This window comes from Apostichopus japonicus, chromosome 13 (genome assembly GCF_037975245.1).
Source record: "Apostichopus japonicus isolate 1M-3 chromosome 13, ASM3797524v1, whole genome shotgun sequence".
NCBI lineage: Eukaryota > Metazoa > Echinodermata > Holothuroidea > Aspidochirotida > Stichopodidae > Apostichopus > Apostichopus japonicus.
The window spans coordinates 1,201,586-1,227,777 of NC_092573.1; the positions used below are offsets into that span (position 1 = coordinate 1,201,586).

General features: G+C 39.8%; 1 protein-coding gene across 2 annotated transcripts in view; it reads right to left on the minus strand.

Moving 5' to 3' along the window:
• LOC139978920 (calcium/calmodulin-dependent protein kinase type IV-like) overlaps window positions 1–26,192 on the minus strand; it is an 80,582-nt gene that overhangs the window by 31,930 nt on the left and 22,460 nt on the right. For both annotated transcript variants that reach the window (XM_071989485.1, XM_071989484.1), the window contains exon 5: window positions 1,274–1,429. In XM_071989485.1, coding sequence (XP_071845586.1) covers window positions 1,274–1,429 — 156 coding nt within the window. The remainder of the gene's footprint in view (window positions 1–1,273; window positions 1,430–26,192) is intronic.

A 26,192-nucleotide genomic window follows, 5' to 3' on the forward strand; every position in this document is an offset into this window, starting at 1 on the left:
AAAGATATTAACATTAAAACAATTAACAAAAGGTACAATTAAAATGGAAACTTTCCATAATTTCAGCATGCATTCTCTGCCAGAGTTAGCCACATTTGAACATTGATGGGAAAAGCTCTTTTATATAAACATTACCTTTCCAACCCAATTCTTTGCTGCCAACGAGACCTACTTGTTGCTACTTTTATTGCTATATGTCATATAGCATCCTTACAAATGTACACTCTATAATTGTTGACACTTCATTGAACTCCAACACAGCAGTCCTTAAATTAAACTAAATGCATGAGCAGTTTTATTTATGCTAATCACATTTCTGTCGATTCCGTGTTGCCACGTAGGATATGTGAAAAATCTCTAGAGAAATTGAAATTTCTACCACAGGCTCTTATTACAGGAAATCAAGCCATCACTCTTTCAATTCTGAGAATTATAGACCTATATCTGGTAACTTTGAGTAAAGCGATCAAGTATCTGCTTAGCTTCCTCTTGGTCTTCCCGTGCAGCGAAGGAAAAATCATGGTCTGTAAAATTAGTAAAAACCGTTATACTTTAGCGCCAAAATCAACAATCATTTGATCTGCTAGTCAAGGATAATAGCCTCAAACAACCCATTGTCATTCCAACCTTAGTACATGAGGATCAAAACTGTTATTACATTTTACTTTCATCAATACACAATTAAGCTACGCTCGCACAGAAATGTTATGTCCCACTACCGTCCCATCAAATAATAAAATATAAAAGAAATGTTTGTGCTAAAATGGAACTGAATTAAATCAATAAAATGTACACGAGGAAACAACTCCACTTGATCTAAATAGAAAACATGACGGTGTTCACTTCATTAAGAGCTACTCATGTGTCTCATTAAATCTAGTGCTTAGACTGGCTGTCAGAATCCTGAGCTTCAACTAGTCTCTAAATCCCTGTCTCTACTTCATTGGTCTCTAAATCCCTTTCCAATCCAAAACTATGTTGACTACTAGTAATGGCATCGAATCATAGTTGCTTATTATTTTCCAAAAACTGTGGGGTTTGCAAGGCATTCTCTCCACAAATCACAGTTTGGTGAACAATTTTGCATTTTTTTTTGCATTTAAATTTTGCTCAAGTATATAGTTTGACCCTCCCAGCTGTTAGAATACTCTGTCACTTTCTTTTCTTCACCTCCCCCACTTTGTATCCTCTCCCCACCCATTTCCCCTTCCCCAGCCATCTTTCCCCCCACCAAATATTCCTTTTGATAAGCTAAAGACATTTATGTACTTACTGCTACGGCATCACATATCTGTCTGACTACACTCGCTGCGTCTCTCTCTGTGTAGCTACCCTTGGCGACTATTCTGTCAAATAACTCGCCACCTGTCACTAACTCCAGTACCAGAAATAACTCTGTCTGTGATTCAAAGATTTCGTGTAGTTTTATCTGTAGATCATGAAAGAGAAAACTATTAATAGCTTAAAGTTACCCTACAGAGAAATATTAAACATTAATAGCAAAATGATATATATACAGATCATGGGCACACGGTTGTATAAAATATAATTAACTGATTTCTCTGTTCTCCACCAGAGCTAATAGGGCACATCACTAAAGAGAATATATTTAAGTTTTTCTGTGTCATGTACTTTGTTTTCTCCATCAGCATAGCAGACAGGGAAACTCCAGAGCTTACTGGTTTGGTGCTAAACAAATTAGGTAATTATCTGCAATTTAAACCACTTTCCTATCTACCCTAGCAAAGAAATTTGTAATGTTTAGGTCTGGGCCTGGACCCCAAAATGGGGGACAGGCAACGAGAAATGGGAAGACAAAATTGTTCAATATTGCAAGTTAAGAATGTGCATGTGTCAAAGTCTTTTTCATATTTCAAGTGGTAAATTTTTGTAGGTATCTTTATTTTGCCAAATAAATCAATGTTACTACAGGAGCATAATGGCACAATGTTCTCCAAAAATTAATATTTAAAATATATTTCTGTTGTTTTTTTGTTTTTAGTACAAATCAATTTTAAAAACAGGAATACCCCTTTAAAGTTTGTCTGTATCAAGAGGTTATCAATAAACACTTGAGGTGGGGGTGGGGGAGTCTTTTGTACTCTTTTATACTTGAACTAAAACCATTTTGATAGTATGTATCTCTCAAAATCCCCTGAGTGATCTCTCTCACACAAACCTTTCTCTGATAGATATTTCTTCCATTTTCTGTAGTAACAGAGAGGACCATTCATTTCTGCATGTGCCTTATTTGTTGGTAATTGTATTTACTTTATCTTTCTCAAAAGTGGTGTTAGAAATGCACCGTTGATGTGAAAAGGAGAGACCAATTCTTGACTTTCACCATCCAGATCCTTGAAGCCATGCTTGTAGTAAATAGCTTGTACAAAATTAGTAAATAGTAGAGTGTGTAGTTGAGACAGTAGAGAGAGGGGGGGGGGAGGAGGGGGATGTAACAAACAGTTTGAACTTGTAATTCAACAGTAACTGAAGGATCTAGTCTCATCATCATTACATGCTCTTCATCTCAATGTTGCCTTTTATTTACACTCAGCTTCTAACAAAGTCCTCAAGAGTACCATTGAAGTAGACCCCTGGTCCCATTGAAGTACACAGAACAGGATGTAATTTCAACCTTTATAAACAATCGATAGCTAAAAATCTTGGGAAAGATCACTCTATGTAATCTGAACTAACCCATATTTTTTTGTTATTTCATGAAGAGAACACGATCATATTTAGTCTGAGGAGAAACATATGTGAATGACTTGTATGTGTGGACTCATTGAATAAAATTGCACAGACAATTGAATCGTCTAGCCGTGTTTATCATAGCAACTGTTGACAAAGGCTACTCAACTCTTTTCCAAAAAGTTTCATGTCAGAAATGCTTTCAAGGTTCCAACTTAAAATGGTGGTAAGTAGTCCGGAAGAGTTGAGCGTGCAAAGATGTAAATAATCAAAAATCTGTCTTGCCTTCACATTCATTATTGATGATACGACACGGTGAAATCAAAACATGAGTTTCGTCCATTTTCCAAACACAAGTCATAATTTCATCAAAACTTCAAGAACATCTGGTCTAAGAAATCTCCAAGGTTACAAAGTGAATCTACGGTGCCTTTCATATATATGTATTCTGCATTTATCACCATTAATCACACACATCTGACCAGTTTGCAGCTCATTTTGGTATAAAACAGAATAGTAAAAGTGAAGTGAGTTTAATAATGAATATTTTGTTTATATACTGGCATATGTTGATGTGAAGAGTTTGTCCACTGAAATTTGTAAAGACAAATAAAGAATTCAACAATAAATGTTAGAAAAACATTAAAAGGGTTGTCTGGTGACAAGAATGCGGAATTTATATTGAAGAGAAATATTCCGCACTACTAGTTGAAAACCTGATCTGAATATCATGCCCTTAAACTTGAGATATGTTTGATTGAGTGTGATCTTTTTTGACTGGCTAAACCCTCAACTACTCCAAGAAGTTGGATTTTGGGGGTTTGTGATGTCATGTTGGCAAATGCTCTTTGGAAACTTTACTTAGGCTATTATAATCTTCTTGTTGATTACTCCTTGAAACCTGATACATTTGGAATGTTGGCATAGCTGTAAGTTCTCTGTAATATCATCAAACTGTTCTTTTTTTTGTTGGTAGAAATACCCTCTATATTTGTGAATAAAAGATTGACAAATTATGAAGAAAAACAAAGACAATTGCAGCTGAAGTGCCCTGATGACATCATCCATTCTGCTGTTGCCAGATACATTTACAAAATATCACTACATTTAAAAAATTCATATTTTTGCAATACAAAATGCTATGAGGATGTGGTTTTCCTAGTTAGATTCATTTTTTTTTCCAATTTTGTTCGGAAATCAACTGTAGCCACCATTTATATATTGATTGCTATGCCTATTTTTATTAAAGTTCTTATTTTTATTCATGAATGTGAAAAGATAACTTTAAGTAGAATTTTAGCCTTGATATGTCATATTTCAAGAAAAAGAGAAAAATTGAGTGCCATTAATGTTTCCATGGCCACTCCCGCTTTCAAAACATTCAATCACCTTTAAAATATGCTAAAAACTCTGGAATACTCCTATCTGTAAAGGTTAAACTGATGACCGACATTGGCTAGTCAGTACAGGTGTTGAATGTTAATGCTAATCCATTGCTTGAGAAATTCAAATAACTCAACCAAGACAAGTTCTTTTAACTTCATGTGATACACCAGAGCATCCTTGGATGACATTCAACACTACCATGTTTGTAAAACATTTAATATAAACATGTCATTTGAGGCCATACAAGTCTAAATGTTTTCCTAATGAGTGTCCTGTTGCATCTGAGGGACTGACATAATGGGTCGTGTATTAGACTTAATAGTCCAGTCACTTCAATTGATTTTACACATCTATTTAAAGGGTCAACACTCAAAACTTTAGAGCGGTACAGAAATGCGACCTGGACTGACAACGGTGGTCTTTAATCGTCTACAACATTTCAAAATTGATTTTGTGCCTAAAGGCATCCTTTAGAATGTACCTTCAATTTATTTGCCACTAGTCCTGTTTATGATTTATTTATTTTTTGGTTCCTTTTTTAATATTTAGGTTTATTGTTTCTTTCTTTCTCATACATTCTATCAGACTGTTTTCTTCTTCTTTTTTTTTAATAGGTCTCACCTGAGATTTAGAAGTCAATTTAAAAGCTATTGAAGTAGTTGTCTTGGGTGCATACTTGTAGAAACACTTCAAAATCAGTGTCAATGGCAATTGCCCTTGGAGCAGCAAAGAAAAAAAAAATTATTATCAAGAAATTGTAAGCATTTCAAGTCAGGGATGGTTCTACATGGGAGAGAGAGAGAGCTTTTGCTCATCTCTTATGGATATAAAAGATCATATCAAACCTAAAACAGAAATAGAAAAGAAGAAACCACAAGTGTCAGATTTTCATCTACCAAACCCAGAAATATTAAGTGATAATTTATGTCTAAGAAATTGATAAAACATATATTTTTGGTTCTGGTTCCCTTTCAATTTGCAAAGAACTCATAACAATAGTATTCATAGATACTTCATTTTGAGAATGGGAAACCATACAAAAACCCTATCAACTGGTCTCAGTCTGCCACTCTCTGCCTGCCACTGTGTCTGCCACTGTGAGTTATCTGTAATACGATGTCAATGAACAGAACAGGTCCGACTGCAGTATTTGATACAAACAGCTCGTTTTTACAGAATTCCAATGTTACGACTATACAGCAACCCTAAATTTCTCACATCAACTCAGCTGATAAAGTCATATGTGCTGTACTGTCTTCACTGAAGTGTAATGCACACAAACGTCAAAAACACTAACAGTAATCAAAGGAATTTCTATAGTGCACCCATCTATTCAAACAGTCAATAACAAGGTCATTTCACTAAAATCCAATTACTGAATGACCAACGTCTTGTTATACAGTACTGTACATCTGCCTAAGTTTTGAATCACTGTACACATACAGCTTTAAAAAAACTCAAGATATTCCTTCCTTTCTTCATCTTGTGTTTTTATCTTCCCCGGAAATGCCTAAACTTATCTGTACCTTAATTCAGCCCACACCATTACCATGTTGGGCAACATTAATATGATCAAAATAAAACCCAAAACCATCAGTTTTACTCCTAAATTAAGATGTTAAGTGAACCAAAAACTTGACACGAGTACTTATTTTAGACATACGCAAATAGTCAAGAGGTCCTTTGTAAGGAGCACAAGAGGCAAGTATAAGAAAAACTTTTTTAATACTACTTATTCTTTTTATTCAGGCATGACTATAATTCTAAATTGCTCGCCTCCAAGGTTTATGTTTTGGTTTCTTCTTTCACATTTAGGTCATCTTTAAAAGTGAGTATATATATATTTCTTTAAATCGAGTCCCGTTATCCTCCTTATTTGCAATCCATACTCTAAAGAGATAGTTAATACACCAACAATTTGTTTTCCCTTCAAATTGTCAAGTATTAAAATCATAACAAAGAAATTCGAAAAAACTATCGCTCTTCCTTGGATGTATGCACACATATATACACACGCACAGTGACCACTAATATTCATGTATCCCACGAACACATGCATGCATTCCTGCATGCCACATGTTCTTTTACCAAACACCCTACAGTCTAACAATAATCAAATCAGCAGGGCAGCTAACTTTGTAAAATTGATTGCATTTCCTGACCTTGACAACTTTTGCTCCTGCATTTTATAGCCATCAGTGAAAAAACCCATCCTTACAGTCAAAGATTACATGCCAAGTTATTTCATGTGCACAGGGCCTCCATTAAGATAATACATGAAAAGCCTGAAACGTCGAATGGCGCATTGCCAATTATTGAATCTCTTTTACTCTGCTGTGTACGTGTATATACAGAACAAATCAACGCCAACCGTTGCGGCAAAACTACACACTTTATCCTATCACCAAAATATTTTTTTAATATCAAACATGAAGAACAGCTAATTTATATTCAGTGCATTGCTTAACTGTTTTCTATGATGTAATTCTTGGTATAAAGGATACTACAAAGGCTCTAAGCAGTCTAAAATATTTCAGACCCCGGAGTCACGATTCGTTAATGTTGTTATTTAATCATCTTCTTAGGACTTCATCCGGAGTATTATATTCCTTGTCATGGTAAGGTCAGAAGAGATTCTCATCTGTGGGCGGGTGGGGGTAGTGATTAATCTTAGAATTAACGGCTGCTTCGTTCCAATATTCAACCACCTAAAGATCAATCTACCTGACGGACACGTGAAATTTAATTTAGAGCTCAGATGTAATTTGAACTAGGTACTAAAGAGGATGCACACACCACCAGAGTGTAGGCATGTCCTGGCTGAAGCTCTGAACTTTGTACACTGCATTCGTTAGTACTATCATCAATCAAGGCTTCAAAGGTACTTTATTTTTATTTTTTTCCCAACAAAGAAATTGTGATAATGGTTTGATGGTTGTGGAATCTGTTCCTCCATCTTGCTATAATAACACTTCACTGAAATTTGGGATACAGTATATTATCATTCCCATATGTTATCAACTGAGATGTGACCGGAATACTACTTGGATAAAAAATGAAGAACAAAATTATAATAATAATAATATATTGCAATTTTCAATGCTTCATTCTTGTTGGTTACAGAACCAATACCTACAGGGAAACATTTGGAATTTTACCATGTCCGTCAACTCACCATGTCCGTCAAGTTTGCAAAGTTTATATGAAAAGATGATTATTTGAATCATTGGACATCTCAACAAGATGGTGAATTTCCCTATTTACAAGTTTGGTCATCTATGCCTGCTGCAGGGTACACCACATTAAAATATAACTTCCAAATTTATTTATAGCGGACGATCACACTTTGGTTTTATAACTGTGACATTTTACGACCAAATTGCAAGGAGAAGGGATAAAAATGAAACTCTTCAAAAAAAATTCAGTTCTCTAGTGTCCACAATGTAAGTGTAATACCACACTCAGTAAAACTCCTTTGTCATGACTGACTGTCTCAGTATAAAGACACATCAAAATGCACTCGAAACAATAGGTTTCTTCCATTTTCATGGTTTGTAGTAATTACATTAAAACAATCTATCCTACAGGATCCCTATTTCTTGTCCACTATGTCACTGGACGCAAAATAAGTGCTGAACTTTCAACGCGATTAGTTTTTAGGCCCTCAATGATCAAAATCAGTCACACAACCTTTTAATAAAAGTTTCTGGCCAAAACAATTGCATGTCAATTTCTTTGCTATTACAAAATTTCTGCTGGAAAGTACAAATCAACACTGGGAGGCACTCCAAGTACACACCATGGTCTATAGCAGATAACCAGAGGTCTAAAAATAGCATAAATGTTGCCATTTCTAGTTCCAGCAAAGGATGCTGTCACAGAGGTTCAAGCTCGGGTGCCCCTGCGTAAGTCAGGGAACATCCTAAGAGAAAATTTCCACTCTCAAGAAAATAAGGAAGAGAGAGAGAGAGAGAGCCTTTTTCTATAAATAGGTAATTGTTAATATTTTACAACGTACAGTGTCGTCGTCGCTCGCTTCTTCGGAAATGGGCTCCGAGGGGTGTAATAGTCGTTCTATATACTTGGCTACTTGGCAGAGAGTATTATTATGGTGGATAGTATAAAAATATATTAGAGGAAACTTTAAATTGTTTTAAGAAAAATACCACATCTTCCATGCAGTGTGATTCTCAATTATAATATGTTGGCACTAGAAACTTTTAATACTTTTTACATTTTTCTGCTATTTTTTCCCTTTTCATGTGTTTATACTTATCATCATTATTTTGGCCATCAGCATTTCTACGACCGCTACATGCAGAATCTTTTGCAGGATAAGGTCAACGTTGATGCTTGCAGTTAAAATGGCAAATGGGTAAAATGAATGGAAAATACATCAAAGCTGCCTTGTGCTGTGGGATTTAACTTTTGTATCACTGAGATCAAGCCTTAGGGTAATCCCATATAATCTCTCCCTAATCCCTCCCTTATCATCCCAATTAGAGCTGCCTATCCTTGAAAATTGAATGTACTTTGAAAGGTTTAGCAACATTTGCATGAAAAAAGTTAAAGCAATATGACAAAATGATGATCTCAAATATGACTATTTTCCACTATGATCGAGAGATGTCAGTAAATTTTCAAAATGTGTCAAACTGCACCTTCTGAAAATGGACATTTAACGTAAGCTATTTTAATGATCTCTTCACAGACGTTACTACAGGTAAACAATATTATGCGTGTAATTAGTCAGTCTGCCCGCATTTGTTCTGTGAGACAATTACGGACGAAACTTCACTGTATTATGTGTTTCTATGTGTGTTTGTTTCGGAGGCATTTAAAAAAAAAAACCTCTCCCCACACTCAAAGACATCACACACACAAAAACAGGCACTGCATGGAACCTGATTAGCATCATGTGTTATACATGCCATCTTCAAGGGCGTTGTTGTGACTACTGCAGTTCACAAGTAGTAATATGTTTCCCGTAAATCAATTTACTCCATCAGAGCCTAGGATGTGTACCTTCCTAAGGTGAGATGTGTTCCATCCTTGGGAAAGAGAGAAATAAAATTTTCTCTCATTTTGTGAGTGATGTGGAAGCTCATACAACAACGACTCGTTAAGAAATTGTCATATGGATTAATCAATTAATGGATGACGACAAACAAACGTCCATGAAATACGATGCAAACCAACCTTGGCGATTCGTAAAAAGAAAAATGGAAGAGTAAACTTTTAACTCACTACTACCATGTGCACAATGTATTGGTAGAGACAATGCAAAGAAAGCTCATTAGGGAATACAACGTCCTTTTTCACACATTTTGACTGTTTCCATTCTCTCTGTTGGCTTTGGGGGAAAAATGATGAAAGATATAGTATACTATCTTTCACTCTTAGTAGTTGCTTTCTTCTCTCCATCCCTTGTCTACTTATAATCCCCTTTCATCTCTCTCATTGTGTTCACCATGCTCATTAACCTGTCTGTATTCTGTGCGTGTTTTTGTCCCTTCTGTTACTGTCACTTGTCATTTAGCCTCTGAAGAAGATCCTGCTAGGATCGAAACGTCAGGCCAACTTACTTTTACACATTCTATTACACAGGCTCTCTAGTGGATAAGCAGTTTGCTAACAGTTTTATTTTATTTGACTCTTAGTAGATATCATCAAGTTTTAAAAATTGATCTAACATGGTTTGTCTTTCCTCTTAATAACCACGGGCACTAATCTTTACACTTAATCATATATCATCAAAATATCATGCATCATATTTATAATATATACTGTGCAAGGTGTCGGGAAAAAATAAATATCCACCCTATCCGACTTGACACACATATATTCCTATAATTATGTTAGCTGATATTTCCACTAGAATTGTCAGCATTACACGAATTAATCATGTCTCGCTTGCATCTACAAGGTCATGCAGGATAAGTGTCTTTGAGGTAAACTAGAGCCTTGCCAATTTAACCTCCCAGGATACATAATCAAAAGGCCGATCTGAACGAGTATTTTATACCTTTTACGACAACAATATGCCAGTGTATATGTAGTGACCCATTAAACGTTAGAATACCTACTTGCAATGATTTCTAGCAAAATACTCTGAAAAGCTTGCTGCAAGAATGAGTTTTTCTAAGGCTCTAATTCAGTTTGGTCCATGCTCAAATCAGATCTGGATAACGATTACTTAAATGTAAACCAGAACCTGGGAGAGAGTTTTCATATCTACATGAGATTTTTATCTAAAAGACAAAATAAATCAGGTCCATGCCTTGATGAGATTCACAGTCATAGAGTTAGCAAAGTTTTGTCAGTATAATGTAGGAGCCAACTGATTGACTGAACTTGTGACAGTAAGATGAAAGCTATGAATAACTGCAGTTGTGACAGATGTATGCTATGACTATAACTGCAGTGTGTGATAGGTATCTGCTATGACTAACTGCAGTTGTGATGGTACAACGTATGCTATGCGTAACTGTAGTTGTGACAGTTAGATGTATGCTATGAATATAACTGCAGTTGTGATGGTACAACGTATGCTATGCGTAACTAGTTGTGACAGTTAGATGTATTCTATGAATATAACTGCAGTTGTGACAGTAAGATGAAAGCTATGAATAACTGCAGTTGTGACAGATGTATGATATGACTATAACTGCAGTGTGTGATAGGTATCTGCTATGACTAACTGCAGTTGTGATGGTACAACGTATGCTATGCGTAACTGTAGTTGTGACAGTTAGATGTATGCTATGAATATAACTGCAGTTGTGATGGTACAACGTATGCTATGCGTAACTAGTTGTGACAGTTAGATGTATTCTATGAATATAACTGCAGTTGTGACAGTAAGATGAAAGCTATGAATAACTGCAGTTGTGACAGATGTATGCTATGACTATAACTGCAGTGTGTGATAGGTATCTGCTATGACTAACTGCAGTTGTGATGGTACAACGTATGCTATGCGTAACTGTAGTTGTGACAGTTAGATGTATGCTATGAATATAACTGTAGTTGTGACAGTTAGATGTATTCTATGAATATAACTGCAGTTGTGACAGTTAGATGTTTGCTATGAATAACTGTAGTTGTGACAATTAGATGTATGCTATGACTATAACTGCAGTGTGTGATAGGTATCTGCTATGACTAACTGCAGTTGTGATGGTACAATGTATGCTATGCGTAACTGTAGTTGTGACAGTTAGATGTATGCTATGAATATAACTGCAGTTGTGACAGTTAGATGTTTGCTATGAATAACTGTAGTTGTGAAAATTAGATGTATGCTATGAATATAACTGCAGTTGTGACAATTAGACGTATGCTATGAATATAACTGCAGTTGTGACAATTAGACGTATGCTATGAATATAACTGCAGTTGTGACAATAAGATATATGCTATGAATATCTGCAGTGTGTGAAAGTAAGATGTATGTTATTAATATCTGCAGTGTGTGACAGTAAGATGTATGCTATGAATATCTGTAGTGTGTGAAAGTAAGATGTATGCTATGAATATAACTGCAGTTGTGACAGTAAGATGTATGCTATGGGTATCTGTAGTTGTGAAAGTAAGATGTATGTTATTAATATCTGCAGTGTGTGACAGTAAGATGTATGCTATGAATATCTGTAGTGTGTGAAAGTAAGATGTATGCTATGGGTATCTGTAGTTGTGACAGTAAGATGTATGCTATGAATATCTGCAGGGTGTGAAAGAAAGATGTATGTTCTGCAATGTGTGACAGTAAGGTGTATGCTATGAATATCTGTAGTGTGTGAGTTACTTGTATGCTATGAATATAACTGCAGTTGTGACAATGCAATAAGATGTATGCTACGGGTATCTGTAGTTGTGACATTAAAATTTGGACGTAGGCTATGAGCAACTTCAGTCTTGTCTACTTCCATTTCCTCGAGCAGTATAAAACGTAACTATGCAACACTATATATTGTGTTGGTCTTTATCATGATTTAAATCTTTGCTAGTTTTGGTGGAAAAGTGAAAAAGTAACAAATTGCAATCAGCTTTATGTACAGACACCCACAGCCAGGCCATATGGGGAGGGGGGGGGCTGTGACCCCCATGCAGACTACTGTTTCCCCCTCCCTTCCCCCCATCTGTGCTACCATCATACTGTATGTGCGCACTTTTTACAAGTTACAGGACACTAACACTAGTCCCCTCCTTAAAATTGTTGCTGCCCCTCCAAACTCAGAATTCTGCACAGTATTGTAAGATTTCATATAAGGTAGGAAGTACAATTTTAAGAAACAAGTCAAACTTTCAACACTCCACAAACATTAAACAGATATTATGGTATACACAAAAACACATTGTCTATTGTCATGTCCCATTTTAATTGTTGTTTTTTTGTTAAAGCAAAGCAGTAATCATGCTAACAATTAACGATTTGATCATGCTAACAATTAACGATTTGACCACAACACGTGACCTACTTTTCCAAGACCATAATTGAATTTTATCAGCCTGTGCTTTCATATCTGTTGTCTACGAGGTTGAGAAGACCTTTTAATTAAACGTAACCCAAACCGGGAGTCCACATGTTGGTGTGTATGAAAATACTACAAAACTCCCTTCTCCCTCAAAAAGGTTTTAATTGGATTTGTCTTTCTCCCTCAGAGTTTGAAATTTATATGTGGCACAACTCCTTGGTCGCGATATTTTCAATGTACGCTGTGTGAGCACAGTTAAGAAATAGCCTGTTAGCATGATCAAATGACTGCAGTTGAGATTGCAAATCCCTCCTTTAGCATAAATCACGTTATTAAGACCCAGAGCATATATGCGCGCAGACCCCTTTTTCTACCTCGAGAGCTTGACGTGACTTTAAAAATATTGATTTATTCCTGCTGATCAATGCAATTTGTACAGACTGTCAGGTTCCTTCCGGTATTGCGATAAAGATGACACAAGTCGAAGAGGGACAGTAGGAAGTAATTAGTAACAACAACTTCAGCTTAGACACCAGCTGTGCACTTCTAAAGTGGCACTCACACAGGCATTAACCCTTTCTCTCTTGCCCGCTCATTTATAGTTGACCAAAAAATTCTAAACAAAAAATCCCATTACTACCTACTTTGTGGTCTCCAATATAGTGCAAGTGGACAGAACGTCGCTTGTATGTTGTATCTATTAAAGCAGTGTCAAAAGATGCAAAAAATAGTGGCAGCAATGTTGTTTATTAACACTATCTTACAGTAGGCAAGGAACAGTGAGACAGATTTTGGGGTTATGATGATGTAATGATTCTTGGACCATAGGGGACAGGTATAGTATTCAAGAGGCGGAGAGAACTAAAGCATAGAACACACATGTTGACAAGGAGACTAAATATGTTCCATCAACTCCAACTGGATACACTACTCCTTTAAATGCTCCGTCTGTTCATCAGTAGAAGAGCACCTCAAATTTTTGGCATTTTGGATGAAACTTTCAGAGCAATTGTAAACCTGCCTCAAGAGGGGGGAGACAGGATATTTTTTTCTCTTCTTGTTCAGTAAATTGTATTCATTGAAGGATCAACACAGATGAACCAGCTAACAGACCCTTCACTATCCAGGCAGAGTCTGATCTTATATCCGATTGGTTTCCGAAAGGATTAGAAATAACCCCAGTGCCGTGTGACCAAGCAGAAAAGAGGAGATTATGGAAGAAGATTCCATGAGCATTCTATCAAAACATTCAAGCAACTTGAACAGAGGCATTCCAGATGTTTAATATTTCAAAGCAATATTATATATTATATTATATGTGGGAACTGTAAACAGTTACTTAAATATGAGGTTCAAAGAATAACTTCAAAGCATTGAACGTAACTCAAAACACTATACATATAAACAATGCTATTTATATATGTATTTAACTGAAGACCTGGACTATGTGGACTAATTCAAGCTACTTGAAAGGCTTCGTACAGAGTTCATTGAAAGTATTGGACAGTTGAAATTTTATGTTACATGAGTCCCAGACTATGCAGACTACTTCAAACTACTAGCCTTTTACAGGCTTCCTTGAACGCTTTGGATATTTGGAATTATATGTAACATGAGTCCCAGACTATGTGGACTATTTCAGGCTACTAGCCTTCTACAGGGTTCCTTGAAAGCATTGGATATTTGGAATTATATGTAACATGAGTCCCAGACTATGTGGACTATTGCAGGCTACTAGCCTTCTACAGGGTTCCTTGAAAGCATTGGATATTTGGAATTATATGTAACATGAGTCCCAGACTATGTGGACTATTTCAGGCTACTAGCCTTCTACAGGGATCCATGAGAGCAATGGATATTAGGAATTATGTTTAATGAGTCCCGGACTATGTGGACTAATTCATGCTACTAACCTTCTACAGGGTTCCCTGAAAGCATTGTATATTTGGAATTATATGTAACATAAGTCCCGGACTATGTGGACTAATTCATGCTACAGTACTAGCCTTCTACAGGGTTCCCTGAAAGCATTGTATATTTGGAATTATATGTAACATGAGTCCCAGACTACATGGACTATTGCAGGCTACTAGCCTTCTACAGGGTTCATTGAAAGCATTGGATATTTGAAATTATATGTTACATGAGTCCCTGACTATGTGGACTAATTCATGCTACTAGCCATCTACAGGGTTCCTTGGAAGCATTGGATATTTGGAATTATATGAAATTTCAAACATATAAATGCCCTCTTACTTGTAAGTGAAACTTTATCCAACAGCAAACACCCTACAGACACTCAAAAGGAAATTATCACATTGTGTTAAAGCCTCTTACAAACCGAAGCACAATTTGATCCAAAAATAGAAAGTCATAACTCTATAGTCATACACCTTTCTGGATGGAGAAAGGCCACCCGATGATATGAAAAGTCAGTATAAACGTTCAAGGTATATGTAAAAGAGAACTGCAAATAAAGGAAGATATGAAAGGTAACCGCGACCACCAACGAGAGCATGTCTACTGTACCTTCTGTTTTTGCTGGATACCATAAAGGTCATCATGCACCTATATTGGAAACCGAGAGATTATGACCGAGAAATTACGAAAACTATCGACGTGTTCGAGAAGTTACTCTTGCGAAGAAAACACATTTTAATATGTTATGGACGGCATATCTTGATAATTCAGTATATCGAATTGAGTGTTAACACTCTGCGGGATATATGACAAGGACAATTATAGCACAGAAAAAAGGACAAAATATAGACAAATAAGGCAAAAAGTCAGTAGCACTGTGGACTTAGAACAGCTGATCATACAGTAGATATTCCAAAACTTACTGGTTTGGATATTTACGAGTGACAACTTACCTGTCTCCTCACAACCTTAGCACCTCATTCTACCGTGCCTATAAAGTCCTGGTAAAATAATAACACTGTGCGCCCTCTATGACCGAACCCCCCCCCTCGGTCACTCCTCACTACTCATGAGACCACTCCTTAAAAGTGGCCTCACGGTCACCGAAATAGGGGTGGCCAGAATCCTCTGGCCACCCCCAAGGACTCCCGTCGACTAAACTTCTCAAAGGTGAGCCCTTAACAAAAGGCACTGATGCCTTCCTAGCAGGGAGAGTGTAATCCTCCCCGCCGCAGCGGGTAAGGGGGGGGGGACACTCTCCTGAGCCCTGCAGGCGAAACTACCCCTTTTTCCTAACAAGGAGCCTCATCCTGTAAAGGCCCAACACTTGCTAACCCTAAGACAACTTAGGTGAGTACGCATATGAAAAACACAGGGTGCAAAGTTACCCTCACCGATAGACCTGGCCGGTGACTCTTAGTAGTTGTTGGCTCTGTCTATCTGGTGTTGTGCTTGGAGTCGTGAGCCTAGTCGAACGACTGCTCCCCCGTCCGGCTGTGTCCCACCCCCTCGGGGGAGGGAGGCGGGAATGGAGACAGGTAAGCTCGTCACTCGTAAATATCCAAACCAGTAAGTTTTGGAATATTTACTTCGCTCCTCGCTTACCTGTCTCCTCACAACCTTAGCACCGAGTGGCACTGCCCGATGGTGGGAGGCCCGAGGGGTGGGACCAAGTACCAACCGGACCTCACATCGCCGAGCTACCAAGAGCTGCCTCGGCGTGTAGAGTGTCAGGTAAGTAACAGGCGACGAACGTAGTTGGTGTTTTCCACGCTGCCACCTTGAGGATGTCCTGTATCGGGATACCGGCAGAGAGAGCTGTGGAAGCCGAGGCCCCACTGATGTTGTGATCTCTTGGCCGGGTATCCCCCCATCGTGAACGGGTGGATCATCTCTACTAGCCATCGGGATAGGGTATCCTTGGCGGCTGCTGTTTAAGGTGGTCGTGGCAGGATGAAAAGGGAGGTTGTTTGTCTCAACTTCTCTGTCCTGTTTAAGTACCACTTCAGTGCCCTGACTGGGCACCATCGCTTGTCCTCAGCCACTGATGAAAGGGTTTTGATTTCCGGAAAGAAAATGTCCCCGGGCAAGAAAGTCAAGGCCCGGTTCTTGGCAATAAGGGACGGGTCTGGAACCGTCCTCGCCCCATGGCCCTCAAATCTGATGTGGTTCTGTTTGGTTGTTAGGGCTTGGAGGTAACTCCTTCACGCTGACGCTACCGCAATGACGAAGAGTGTTTTCTTTGAAAGAGCAGCCAGGGAAGCGTTCCCCGTTGATTCGTACAGCGGCCCTGCCAGGGCATGCAGCACTGCTGAGAGCCCCGCAGAGGGGGCTAACTGTCTGACTCGTGGACGGCGATTAGCCATGCCTTTGGTGAGCTGGTCAATGTCTGGGCTAATGCCCAGCGTGGAGCCGTCTGGAAAACCAGACGTCCCCGTCTGGGGCCTGCGTGTGGGACCTGCGGCCTGGGACCCGGGGTCCGGAGGGAGCCACTAGGATGAATTTACCCTTGGAGCTGCGAATCTTCCTCAGTATCTGGCTGATCATGCCAAAGGGGGGGAAGAATTTAAACCTCTGGTCCATCTCAAGGCAGGGACCTGGTGCTATGTGGAAGGCTGCAGGTGGGACCGCCTGTTACAAAAGATGGGCAGCCCATTGTTGCCCTTTGTCGTAAGCAGGTCTATCAGAGGTATGCCGAACATGTGGAAAAACCTACCGCATATTCCTTGCGAAGGGTTCACTCGTCGGGGTCGAGTTGTCCCCTGGGCAGAGCATCGGCCCTCACACTCTCCTTTCTGGCTATATGGGAGACCCATAGGGCCGTGCCAGATTCTGCAGCTGTGGTGAGGGTCTCCCATGCCAGACGGCACAGTCCCTCTGCCCTGGTGCCACCCTGTCTATTGATGTAGCTACTGTACAGTATGCCACCACCATCGTGTTGTCTGAGAGGATGGTGATCAAAGTGCCCTGTACTTGGGCTTGGGAGGACTCCAGAGAGCCCCGACCCCACAGTCCTGAGAGCGAGGCGGAAGTACATGAAACCTGGTTATCTTTGCAAATAGGGTGTTGGGGCCGATCCTTTGCCCTGCTGACGCCACTGTGGTGCAGGAAAGTGGTTTCTCTGTATAAGCTGCTAAAGAAGTCAAGGACAGTGGCCTGTATGATGACCTTGTTAGCGCCTGCAATACAGCAGCACTCGCAGTACTGCTTGCAGTACCACAGTACTGCTGATGACCCCTTTAGTTATCAACCAGTTGCAATCAGAAAACCTCTGAAGAAAAGTACTGCCTTGATGATGTAGACCTAAGCTGTACCCTGTAGGGAGGTTTCATGGAGGTTCTTTCCATGAAAAATAATATTAATAATAATATTGAGGGTTGAACTGCGCCGGCCTATCTATCGATAACGAAGCCAGAGGCGCTAGCAATATTACCCTTCTCAAAAATAACCTGTTAAACAGAGAGAAATCCCTCCTGGATGGAAAGACGCAATGGATATAAAGTGCCTTGCCCAAGGAAACAACAGAATGATCTGGCCAGGACTAAAACCTGCAAGCCTTAGATCACCAGTACACTGCCTACACCGCTTGACCACAGTTCTCTCCAAAAATTGAGTACTGAATGGATAGTTTGCTTCATGAGAGTCTTAATCAATGCTACAGCTGCTATGTGGCTTTTACAACTACAGTATATGTATGTATTTGTGTATGTAATTTAGATCATCCTGCAAGTAGGAACTTGTGAAGAAGCCTCATTGGCTTATCAAAGCCGCAAGCTGACCAAAGTCAGTCTCGTACATTCATATTTAATGTCCATGACTATGAATTGTCAACAGCTCTGTAACTGGACAACATACATTAATCTTGGGGTGACTTGAACCGGGGACCTTTTGATTGGAAGGCACCGGGTTTAACCACTGAGCTAACTAAGCTACAGCCCTACTCACCAGGAACAAACTCCCAACAGGGGATGTGTAGGGTGGGTTTGTAGAAATTCCACCTCATAAATCCTGGCTGTTTAATGGAGTCCAGGGAGTTACTCAGCAAACACAAAGGCGTTACTAAATGTTTAGTCTTTTGCTATGATAGCGTTATTAGAGGTGTAAGAAATATGTTACCGAAACCCTTTAGGGGCTATTATTTCAAAACAATTTCCGTTAAGACATTAATATAACATTAATATAACGTAATATCTCATAGACATCTTATGTCAACGTTTTATCAACACCACATTTAACGTAATAAACACGTATTGAATGTTATGATAACGTACCCGTTACTTCTCAAATCTCTTCCTGTCGAGATGTGTCCATTTCGTAGTGCAGTAAAGGTTTCCAGCTTCCTATTGAAACCACCTAGCGCCTAGGCTAGTCAAGACTAGGCCATCAGGTGCTACGAAATGCAACTCTGCTTAAGATGTCGGAACATCGAACATTGCTCATGAAGCGCATGCTGTATGTTCGGAGCGTGTTAGCGCTTGTAACTTGCTGGGGTTGTATCCTACCCCTTTTTCAACTTACTAACGCGTTTGTCTTGGTATTCACCAAAGAAATAGCAAGAAAGGCTTATTCCATAGGATCGCTCACGTAGTCGATAGCTCGTTGCGGTAAAAGTTGAGCTTACACGTGTCAAGCCAGGTGGCTGCTTGGCCCCCCCTCCTCTCTTAACAAATGTGCCACGTTGTACCTTTTTTTTTCTGGCAGTTTGCCAAGGATCTATGAGCGATATGTTTCCTGGCACTTTGCCAAGTCTCGAGAAAGTTCTCTTCCTAGCAGTTACGGAATACTGTACGTCATGAGAACCGATTTGAAACCCCTCAGTCTTACGCATTTTAACATGTTCTGGAAGTGGGTTCACCAGTGTTTTAAACGACAGTGTTTTTAAACACAAGTAAGATTTTAACCTAGGCAAATGGCGATGAATTATGATTAGAGAGGAGTATAATTAGCGAGGAGAATATGACCCCTGAGTGTCTGCAGGTACTCGATAAATAAACACACATTTGGGATGTGTAGTGGTAGCGGTGTTTTCCCGCAAATGATTCGAACCTGTCGTCGCCGCTCAAGCTGCTAGTTCCGGGGGGGGGGGGGGACACTCCCCCTATTCTGGGAAGCGGGAGTAACCGTCCTCTGTAACCCCGAAATCTAGGGGTCGACCTCGTCGTCTAGGCCGGACAGGTTGCCCGACGCTCTGCAAACCAGGTCGTGGGAACCTGGCTCGGGGCTGGTTCTCTTTTCGGATTGGGCGCTTGCCCCTGCTACCCCGTTCTGGGGGCCCGGCATTGGTAATCTCATCGGTTCCCGGCCTCAGGACCGGCCGCGACTCCGCTTAGGGGGTCTGCGGGCCGGGCTTCTGCACCTGCTACCCCGTTCTGGGGGCCTAGCAGTTGTTAATCTCGTTGTAAATGTTGTTGTAGTTGTAAATGTTATTGTAAATGTCGCAGTTGTAAATGTTGTTACTCTCGTAGGCTCCCGACTTCGGGACCAGTTTTGGATCCCGTTTGGAGATCTGCGGACCGGGCTTCTGCCCCTGCGCCCCCGTTCTCGTCGGGCCCGGGCCCTCCGGAGCCAATCTCTGAGGACCCAGCAGTCGATTGTATAGCTCTGGTTCCCGGCTCCGGGGCGGTCTCGGATCTGGAGTGAAACCTCGGTTCTGCCTTCCCTTCGAGTCTCGCCGGAACCGGGGTCTCGCCGGACCCGGGGCCTCGCCGGACCCAGGCTCCCGGAGCCCGTCTCTGTGTGCGTACCACGCCGGGTACCACCACGCCGGTACTCCTCGACCCGGACATTCTGTCCTTTCCGGTGGGATTTTTTTTTTTTTTTTTAAATATTTTTTAAATATTTTTTTTCTCGCCGGACCCGGGCTCCCGGAGCCTGCTATGGGACCGGCTCCGTTTCAGCGACCCCTCGGTCGTACTCTCTCTCTCTCGGACCCGAGCTCTCCGTGGCCTGTAGCCCGCGCTCTATGGGTCTCTCTTGCTGCGACCCGGACTGAGACGTTGCCTCTAGCCCGGCCGAGCCGTGCCTCTTCTCAAGAGGTCTTTTCTTGGCGGGAGCCTTGCTCCTGCCCTTCCCTCTGGCCGTAATCAACCGGACGTCGCCGGGACCATTAGGGGTACTCCTTGCTGCGACCCGGACTGAGACGTTGCCTCTAGCCCGGCCGAGCTGTGCCTCTTCTCAAGAGGTCTTTTCTTGGCAGGAGCCTTGCTCCTGCCCTTCCCTCTGGCCGTAATCAACCGGACGTCGCCGGGACCGTTAGGGGTACTCTTTCTCTCTCTCTCCACCTCTCCTTCGGCCCTCTCCTGGCCACTTTCCTCCACCTCTCTCACCACTTCTCCCTCCTCCTCTCTCTCTCTCTCTTGTCTCTCCTATATCTTTTTCTGGGGCACCGATGGCCTAAGGAATCAAGTCCAGCCTGCCCTAAAGCTTGCTTCTTAGACTCGTAAGCCACTGGTCTATCTTGTGCCACTGGGCTGGCGAAAAATTTATGCAGACCAGGCGTGGGTCCCGTCTGGTGTAGGTTCTACACTTAGGACACAAATCGTGTTCGAACCAGGTTCTGCCTGGCCGAAACATCGAGTAGTTAAAAAGCTTTAGCTGGTTACGAGACAAACTAAAACGCTCGAATTAAGGAAAGACTAACTCTTAAGCTTACGGAAAAATGCAAACTAACAAGAGAACGGGAGATAACGGGAGGTACATAACGGTGAGTAGAGGTACGTAGCGTAACCTAGCAACGGCAAAATACGAAAAACGCTACGAAGTGGCCTAACAAAATCAACACAAGCTGAAAAAGAACATGAGAGAGCGAAATATAGAAGAAGAAATCGTGAATAGAAATACAATGTAGACATGCTATGATCATGAAATACAACGACACGCCTATGGCGTGGGGAAGGGAAAATGGCGGGAAACCTAGGCAGTTCGCGGAACTGCTACCCCCGCAAAAAACCTAAGGGCGGAAACGCACTAGGAATAAAAACAGTCCCCAAAACCCTCCCTTTCAACAAAAAAGGATACTTATCGGGCTGGAAAGGACTGCAATACTCCCAAGAATCCGAGGAAAGAAACTTCCAAAGATCGCTAAAGAAAACCGAGACGAAATCCAAGGGAAATATATCCACAAGAAATTCACGTGAAGACACTTTTAATGGTAGAATGAGTAGTGAGGAGTGACCGAGGGGGGGGTTCGGTCATAGAGGGCGCACAGTGTTATTATTTTACCAGGACTTTATAGGCACGGTAGAATGAGGTGCTAAGGTTGTGAGGAGACAGGTAAGCGAGGAGCGAAGTAAATAGTGATTACTAAAAAATATAATTTTGACTTCCCCTTAAATATAACCTGATTGAATTTTTTATCTTCTGAAACCATCAGCCTTTCATAGATGATTTCTCCAATTTAATTTTATATCATAAAATTGTGATGCATATGAAGCAAAGACCTGTATAAACCATAGAACCCATTGCATCCAGTGAGATGTAACTTGTCATAAATCAATTTAATTATCTCATGCATAATGCTCTACAGCACTCAACCATTTGGAACAATGTTAATAACAACCGACACAAGGGAGCATGAAAATATTACCAACATAGCAGGAAGGCATTAATGTGAATCATTTTACAGAGTACTACAACTGTCTAGACGGTTTTTATATGGAAAATGAATATTACCATGTATTTTTGTAATAATCAAAATATGTTATGAAGAGACAAAATTGGATGATCTCATCTTCTAAAAATATATTCTTCTTCCTCTGTTAAATGTTTGTTGTAATATCGACCTTCAAATCTCTTTCTCTAAAAGGTTATTCATGAAAAATGAGCTCTTAATCTCCACAGTTGCTTTTTTAGTAATATTTACACTACTCAAAATCCACAGATTTTTGGCAAAAAGTTTCATTATTGCAGTAAATGTTATTCCTAAGCTACATATCGAAAGCATTAATTCTTCGACTGAATTAAAAAAATATTGGGACAACTGTTTCAACAGACTCCGCCACGTCATTTAGACCACTGATATATAATTTGATACTAAATGTATCGGTCATACAAAATACATTCTTCATAAACTTGAATAAAGAGTAATCTCTAGCTTACAGCTCTACAATTAGAAATGCCAAAATAGGTGGGATCGAAATACAATTTTGTTACACAATTATCATCTAACTGCTGTAAGGTACGTAGATTGATTTGAGTGCAAATGTAGAATGGAGACTGGTAAGAGAGGAGTTTTATCTGAAACCTGAAATATCCACTCATCCAATCATACACCAGATCTGGGTTTGTTTGTTTTGTCACATCCAATATTCACTATCCACGCACTAAATCTATTGCTTCCCATGTAGATTTGCTTGTATAATCTTCACAGCCTCCACAATTATAAGACCAGCACGGCTGTTTCAAAAACATCTTAATATTGCGGATACAATGCATTACTTTAAACTTTCGTAACACTAATCAAACAGCAAACCTCTCAAGCAATTTCATCCTGAGCTAAACTAAATTCAATTTTTAAGTTATGCTGAGAATGTATCAATTTCTCATTAATTTTTTTTCTCATCTCCTTTCTATAGCTTCAGTGCTCAGCAATCCCTATATTCAAAGGAAACATTCGCCACGGTTTGCAGGCGATCTTTCCGTCATTTTGCAAAGAAAGGGATCGTTTCGAATCTTACGCGATGCTCGACTTGATAGCTTTGTGTAAGTCAGCCACTAAACCTGATTATAAATAAGCAATTTATAATGCTCTAGGGTATCCATTTTTGGCCAGAAATAATGGAAATGAAATTCATTTCCTTCAGCACAATTCTTCTATATCTTACCAAAGTTGGATATAACGCACAACCGCAAAACAATCTTTGAATATGTATCAACCAAACACTTTTATCGGTAAATGACAGTGGAAGTTTAACTGCATTACTTAATGGATTTGGAAATTTCTAGGGGAGTAGCAGTCAGGGCTATAAAAATGAAGAAAATATGAAGGGAGGAAAGATAAAATGGTATTATGTTCATATCATTTAGAACGTAGGCTGGGTACAATATCACTTAAATTCAAAGATACATATTGCTTCCAAATGTTTTTCAATGTTAAAAATTACATGGGATAGTTTGATGGATGCCACAGACCAAAATATATTAGAATCATGGAAGACAAAACCGCAAAGGATTGTACAAAAATATATATCAAGTCAGTGCAAAATATAGAATAAATGCAAGATTAGGCTGTCTGTCCATATCTTTGCCAAATGGTTGGGATGCAGACTCACAAGTGAGGGACACAAATCAGTCTCATGTCTTTTAGCAAGCGTTTTAAACGAAATCATGAATCGTTTCTTCTGCTAGACACTTTGACTGTGTGAAGTCACTGTGTAAGTCAAGGGGTTTGTGGGGACTATTAAAGTGAGAGAAACACAGTCGGTTTGAATCCTCATTGCAAGTGTATTATAATAAAGGGGACTTAGATGCCCACACACAGGTTTAGCATCTATTCTGAACACGATATCAAAGTTTGTGAAGTCACTTTGAAGATCGAATGATTATGTCGAGACTCGTGACGGGGCACAGTCAGTTTGATCTCTTTTTGAGAGTGTATTGAGCGGAAATTCCAAACTTTACTGGTTTGGATATTTACGAGTGACAAGCTTACCTGTCTCCAAGGAGGTGCTAAGGTTGTGAGGAGACAGACCAGCGAGGAAGGAACTAAATTCAGAACTTCCCCAGACCTGCATTGAGTACAGTTTTTTCAAGACTTAAACTGTTCAAAGCCACTATGTAGAACTCTAGAATATACACATGTTAGTAGACAGCTTGACTGAACTGCAGCCTGATAGGATTTTCAGCGAATGACGTCAAGAAAGAATGGGGCTCTCCAGCCATACCCAAAATATTCAGGGAGTGCTGTCTTATCGTTAACATCTAGTTCCACGGAGGTTGACTGCAGTTTATAATTGTACCCTGAGTTGATGGCTAGTGCTAAATGCAGGTCATAATGGTACCCTTAGTTAATGGCTAGTGCTATATACATATATGAATTATTGAAGAAGAATCAAATCCAGTTAATTGTTTTAAGCACCTTTAATTTGTTTTTTCTAAAGATGTTTTCATTTGTTTGGCCAAACTGTTCAAGTGGAACCGTGGTCAATTACTCAGCATCGGTCTGTATGCAGGTTCATCAGGCATGTTCCTGTGCTAGGGAGCACATTCACACGATTGTGTTACTTTGTTTCTGGGCGATGATACAGCGCGAAGGCCTAGATACAAACTCCCATAGTCCTATACAGACCACTTTAATGCTGTGGGTATGTCTAGTGTACATGTATGTGTTGGTTTTGCTGTACTGAAGGGGTCTAATCTACCTGCAAAATTGGCAAGGTTCTTAATTAAGGTTAAAATTATGGCTATAGTTCTAAAAACTATCCCTTTTTTCCATATAAGCTAGTTAAGGTCGTTTTAAGAGAAACTGTCGTTGTCAGGTATTGGCCATATGCACGTGTAAAAGAACAATCCCTTTATAGTCGTAATACACAACAAATCCCTCGATTGCCCTCCTTCAAAGGTAAATTACCAATGTGCTCACATCCTGTTCAACTGGTGTCTCTTTACAAAGTAAATCCTTTCAGGTTTAACGCCTGAACGGATATCCTGTTGGGCACAACAGGTGATCTTGCAGAACTTATCTGAAGGTACTCCACACTTCCATGGAATTTGCTTTTTTGTCAGATCCGTTAAGAATAAACTGCCAACTGAAACTGCACAACTTCACCGGGTTTTGAGTATTTACAAATACCTAGGAAGCATGGGACATGAACTGCACAGAACTTTTCATGTATGAGAGTCCAATGATACTCAGTGCTTGTAAAGGAGAATGGAGAGAGATCGATTCAGAACATTACTGTTGCTAGATTGACATTACTGCCACTTACACCAGCAAGTTGATTCGTATTGATCGATGAATTGATCAATAAACATGAAGGAATGGTAGATTCATCAGGAGTTGTGATCCCAGACACGGGAGGTTCAGTAGGGGTCACCGTCCTAAAAACTTTGTAGACCAACTTTTGCCGATTTATTACAGCAGATGATGGGCAAGTACTGTACATGATGTGATTCGAGACACTTATTTAAGAAAACTAACAGAGATTGGTGTCTAATCTGGGCCATAAATTATATAAACGAAATCATATGGAAAGTATTTCTTCCTTTTACTTACAAATTTACTTTCAATTTCCATAGAATACATAGATATTAAAGTGCATTAAGACCTGTATACACATGAAAAAACCACATTAAAATATGAGTATATATATAGTAAATCCCGATTTGTATGCTACTCAAGCATGTGTGTGTATGCTATGCTATGCGCATACACATTATTAACGGTTGCTCGTAGTAGATCAAGTAACATATCAACAGACTTCTACATTACAAAGCAGTCTGGATAATCACATTCATGTTTGCTTTATATCATTCATTCATAAATTGTATGTGGCTGACTTTGGAATAGTGACCTCAGATGAATGAGGCAGTGGGGGGGGGGGGGAAATTACCCCCAAAGTGGATCATATGGGGTCAAGTGCTAACCTATTAGCAAGTTTTGTTGTTATGCTGAAGCAGAAGTCCTTACATGGCTGATGACAGGCAATAATTGAGAGGGCTTGTTAGGTGTTCAAAGTAACCGAAATTCAATATAAATGCATATGGAACTGAACATCATAT